Below are 6,121 nucleotides of genomic sequence, written 5' to 3'. Positions count from 1 at the left end.
CTCCTTTTGTCTGAACCTCTCTTGTATTCTCTATCACCCAAACCAAGCTATACATATGTATGGAGGAGATGGTTAGTGGAGCCATTACAATTAGAAACATCTTGGCTGGCCCTTGTCATTCCAATATGGCGCCAAGTTGAGTGAACCATTTCCCCAACAGTAATACAATAGAATATATTTAAAGCATAGCTGCAGTCCCTCCCTAATGGAGCCCATGTGTCTCCAATAAAAGACAAAGGAGTTTTTAAAACAAAGCTTCTTGTATATTCTCCTAGGATAGTATATGAGTGGAGGTTTCTGGAGTCACCATTAGTTTGTAGTAGTTACATATGAAGGACACTTTGTGCATTAATAAATTTTATGTTACAGTTTAAACTTAAAAAGAAAAAGAGGAAGTATTCAAGATACACAAAACAGGAACATATAACTTCAGTTTCTCCCTATAGATCACGAGAAAGTAGGGGTTTCAACATAGATTCCAGGATATTCTCCTAGGATAGAATGTGAGGGGAGGTTTTAGGAGTCACTTTATGTATCCAATACCCATAATGCCCAAAATTGCGTAGGTATTGGCCAAATAAGTTTGATCTTCATAATAGGTAGAACATTCATGTTTGGAGCTGATTTGGCTTGGGATTTGCAAAGTAAAAAATTAACAAGCAAACCAGCAAAAAAGATGTACAAGGAACTAGGGATGGGGTGTCTGCATGTATAGCTCTGTATTCGGACCTTGGAGATACACAAAATTTACCACTACACAAATACATTATAAATGCATTTAATTTTTTTAATGTTCAATGTAAAAAAATATTTTAAATGCACTAATTTGTATGAATAGAGAGATTACACAGTACACTCAACACATAAGGTGAAAATATTTAATTCTTCATGTAATGAAGATGAGCGAACATAGAGTTCGAACACCAAGTTCGACCGAACTTGGGGTACCCAAACTTTACAGTTCAGGTTCGCTCATCACTAGTAATGAATGAAACAATGAACATATTCTCCTAAACTTGCTTTATTAAATTTATTTCTATTTTCCCCATATTAATCTTTGTTATTTCTAACCAGCTCTAAATAATTCCTGTACATTTCGCACCTTAATATTTTTCTGCTTTTTTACCATTATTATTTAGGTGTATAAACAAATACACATTTTTCTTTTTTAATTAAAGTATTTCATCTATTCCTTTGACATAAACTAGAAAAATTGTATACATTTTAAAAAAAATGTATATACAATAAAATGTAATTTATAGTTAAAAGCATTATTTGCATATTTTTAACTATCCATTAAATTTAAATCCTAAAAAACAAATATATGCATTTTTCCTTCCTGTGTAATTATAAAGTTATTGCCAAATAAACATATCGAAAATGTTGAAATCTCCACCCTATAAAAGGTTATATATAGATGAACCAGTGTTTAAAGAAAATTTAACCATCATATCATTTTTTTTTCCAAGTTCACACCGACATTGTAATCTTTGATTATAAAGCAGGTTTATTTGACCATATTGTAGCCATTAGGTTTAATCTGCTTGCTCAATATGTAAGCTTCATGGTTTCTTTTGATTAATTGGTTCTTAAAATCAGCTTTTCAGTGAATTTTTCCTGTAGGGACCTTGTAGTGTTTGGCAGGCAGAGACCTCCTGCTGGTATATGTTGTCATTCCCTGTCATTGTTTACATATCAATAGTCCTGCTCATTGTAGGGCCACCTGTAAAAAGGTGTAACCTGTAAGNAGATGTAAATGTTTTATTTGTGTTTCCCTGTGTGGTAACAGAAATACAAATGTACATACTGGGAAATCATTGGTTGGATTTCTGCCCCGGGGATATTTTTTTTCTTTTTTAATGCAGTTTTAACCTTACTAAGGCTACATACAAATGTGCACTTTTGTATGCACTAACGACTGCACGACGCATGAACGAGCTCTGTACATACAGCACGGTTCTGCTCTATGGAGAGGGGGAGAACAATGGACTGGCACCTCGCTGCACTCTCTCCCCTTCACTTCCATTAGGATAGTTTGTCGTCCATGGAGCCGCCAGGACCATCATTCGGACGATGAGCGCTGTACACAAGGTTATCGTCCGATATCGGCCCTGAGCCAATTATCACACAAGAACAATTAAAAAGGTGTACGCAGCCCAAGTTTGTTTTTATGCTAGATTATGTAATATAGGAAGCTGTACCGATTTCTCCACTTAATTTGCATTTTCCTATATTTTTGTGACTAGTTTAATCCGTTCCTCAGACAAAAAGGTAAGAGGACCAGGTCCCTTCTATGAAGGTAAAACCAATGACATGTGACAGTTCATTATAGCTTAAGTAAACTTAGACTAATTATACACTATCGTATCATATGGGGTCTTTTAATTCCTAATAATTGGGGTATAAAAAAATTAGCAAGGCAGGTCAGTATCAGCAATAGTCATCTGACCGCTAAGAAATCAATTTTACTGTAATATGAGCTACCAGAGTGTAAGTTGCTGAGACTGTCCATGATTATCATCAGCACCACCATTTACAAGCACCCCTACCCATGCACAGTTTTGAGATGTTCCAATGTTGATTATAAACCTGTAATAAAAGAACCTCTCAAAGCAGTTTCATTTTTTGGGATTTGCATAGTACATGTTTCTTGTGCCAGTACCCAGCTCCTTAATGCATTTTTACAGTATTTTGCCTATTAGCTCCTAAAAGGTTCAGAATCTAATAATAGGATTTGTCCCCTTGACACTCGGATTCACCACTTAGTATAGATTTCGTGCAGGAGTTACTGAACCCTTAGCAAATCAAAACCAAGTAAATTCACCCATCTTTACCCATGAAGGTGAAATAAAAAATATTCTGAATATCAATTTACATTTCAATAAATGAAAATAGAATGTAGAATGACAATTTTACCTAATATATTAAACACTAATATATATATATATATAATTAGTCCTGTAGGTTAATATACTTAAATATGTCTTCTCTATTGATCTTTAATAACTAGAATATATGATTACTGTCCAGCATCAAATAGGTGGCTGTTAAAAAAAAAAATAATAATATGTTGCATTAAAGATTATATTTCATCATTTTGCTAGCACATGGAGCTGATACATTTACATCCTAAGTACATCAATTAATACCATCAGTACATTGGTATCCTCATCTGATGAAAAAAAATACAAATAACTAAAATGAGATCTGCAACAGCACAAACAGCTTATTACACAATGCAGAAAATTCACACAAATTGAATTAGAGGACATATGGATTAACAACTTCCTACAAAGAGCATGGACATTTTATAGCACTCTTGATTTATTACTAGCAAGTTATTAATTTACTCCTATAACTAACTATGTTCTGCTACATTACAGAGTATGCATAAAACATTTAAAGGGCAAATTAAAAATGAATATGTTTAATAGGAAATTTCTGAGCAAAATAACAAAAAAAAACAAACAATGTTAATGCATGAGAGAAATATATATATATATATATTTTTTTTTTTTTTTTTTTTTGGGAAAAAAGTTGAATTTGCATACAATTTAGCAATGTCTATAGTATAGATATTGTTACAGCAAAATTTTTTTACCTGGCTATTTATACCTTTACAGTATAGCACACAAAGGAATACAAATATATTAGTAGTGTCCTTTAAAGGAATAATTGAACCTAACTCCTCTCCAAAACTTTTTTTAAACCAAGTGTTTTTCTTTAGTTTAAGTCCTAAAGTAACCAAGTAATTAGCATGTTAAAAAAGTCCTTCAGACAGACTAATAGGACAATGAATGATAAAAGAGTGTTGCCTGTTTGGTGGTCAACCTTTCACTCTCCTCTTTTTCAACTGAAGCATCCAATTGGCTGTTGAGAATAAAATAACTTCTCAAACCACACCCATTGCTGGCCTCAGGCAGGGCGGATCCTACACTGGGGTCATATAAAGGAAGCACTCCAGATATATTGGCACCTGTTACCTTGAAAAGCAGATCACCAGAGATCTACAACTCTTCGTCAGCAAACTCATCAAAAAAGCACTCAAGACCAAAGAAATGGCCACATATTATGAAGATGTCAACATGTATGAATCTCAACATGTGCAAAATCTGCAGCACTCACAGGGAGCACCTTACTATGGGCTAGGGGATTCTACTCCAACAAACCCCTATTTGTGGTTTGGTGGGCCTGACGTAAACAGTTACCTTTATGGACATAATTCTGCTTGTTTCATACCACCAACATATGAACCACAAGGACAATTCTTGCATAATGCTTCAAGTTTTGGAGGGCCAGACTCTGGGTGGTGGTCCATAGCCTCCCAGGAAGAACTGCAGAAGTATGTAAGGCCGCCATACTCTTACTCGGCCCTTATCGCCATGGCCATACAAAGCACCCCAAAAAAGAAGATCACACTCAGCCAGATCTACCAGTATGTAGCCGAGAAATTTCCATATTACAAAAACAGCAAAGCAGGATGGCAAAACTCTATAAGGCACAATTTGTCTATTCATGACTGCTTCAAGAAAGTTCCAAGGAAGGAGGAGGACCCAGGTAAGATATTTATATATGTCATGTCTACATTTTGCAACAAATGTACCGTAACTGTTGGTGGGACTGTCCTAATTCTGACTCAAACTAGTCTTGCTTTATGTATTACAAAAAGCAGGAGGTTGAAACTTTAAGCAGTACTTCACTTCCCCCTAAGTATTTTAACTCTTAAGAGTTTTAAATAACTAAAAATAGGAGTTCCTATTACATATATATGTGTGCATTAAAACAAAAGTGGAACTTTATTTACCTACAAATTGTATGTCTAAATAGTAAAAATGTTTTAGAGTTAATTAGGTACCAATTATTAATATGACAATAATGGAGTTGTAAAAAAAAATTTCCAAGCTAAATATTTGTATTTTTTATTATTATTATTATTACTTTGGGACCACAGATATGTGGTTATGTATGTTTGACTGCCAATTTTGTGACCGTGGATGCCAAGTAGCATCCAGAAATAATGCTTCTTTTGAATTGTTGGCAGAATACAGAGTTTATTTTTTATCTATGTTTGTCCCTAGACTATTTTAGTGACATGACTGGACTACAGCACTGCGTAATAAGTCAGCAATTTATCGATAATATCTTACTACGGAGTTTTACCTAATTTGAGGTACTATACATTTAAGTTACAGTGCTTTGAACCTGACAGAAAATTAGGGAAATATATTGTTTCCATAAATCTGAAAGTTTGCTTGTCTACAACGGAAATGTAGAAATAACATTATTCAGCCCCCGAGGTGCCCACTGACATTAGAAGCTCATTGTTCTAGATGTGTAATTTTGGCAATGTCTTCTAGCTTTGGAAAACATTTGTCAGTAGGATGAATGGGGACATTTCTGACAAAATTATTGGTATGGGTTATTGTACCTAACAAATGTCATGTATGATGTCCTAAATGGTCTTTAGTGACAAAGTGGTTTTAACTCAGTTAATAATTTAGTATCAGCACCAACTAATATTTATTACTGGAGACCATATTGCTGGTCGGCAGGGTTTATTTTTTCTATTGTGACTTACATTTTGGCAATTCATTTTTTTTTTCCTTTTTAACAGGAAAGGGAAATTATTGGACCCTGGACCCGAAAAGTGAAAAGATATTTGACAACGGACACTTTAGAAGAAGGAGAAAACAGAGATAGGACTCCAGCAAAGAGGGCCACTTTGCTTTAGAGTGAAAGGTTAGAAGTACCATGTGCTAATCCCTTTAAATCCTAGAGATGGAAATGACCAGGAGGTAAAGCACCTCTTCTCCAGCCACCAGCTTTGTTTGAATTACTTATAGCATGGCCTCTATGAACTCCTCAGAATAGGCAGATGTCTTTGGGGCTGGTCCATGAACTCACTGAGGAACATTTCTGATGTAATGGTCAGCAAATCTACAGGACAGCTTGTATCTCAGCAGAGCTCCAAATACAACACTTTCTCTAGTTCCACCAATCTGGGTACAGTTCAGCAGCCATTATTACACCAACTTCAATGGCAACAGCTTGAAATAATCAAGGAAGGAAGTGAAGTTTGAATTCGGAAGAGTAAATGATGAAGGAAATAGTTAAGAAAATG

General features: G+C 34.8%; 1 protein-coding gene across 1 annotated transcript; it reads left to right on the top strand.

The window, feature by feature from the left end:
• Positions 1 to 4,058: 4,058 nt before the first annotated feature.
• LOC140327510 (forkhead box protein I2-like) lies at positions 4,059 to 5,736 on the top strand. The gene is given in 3 exon segments (XM_072406899.1): positions 4,059 to 4,203; positions 4,261 to 4,557; positions 5,615 to 5,736. Coding segments are annotated over 3 exon segments (564 nt in total).
• Positions 5,737 to 6,121: the final 385 nt, after the last annotated feature.

This window comes from Pyxicephalus adspersus, chromosome 3, assembly GCF_032062135.1.
Source record: "Pyxicephalus adspersus chromosome 3, UCB_Pads_2.0, whole genome shotgun sequence".
NCBI lineage: Eukaryota > Metazoa > Chordata > Amphibia > Anura > Pyxicephalidae > Pyxicephalus > Pyxicephalus adspersus.
This window is presented reverse-complemented; position numbering and strand designations above follow the sequence as displayed.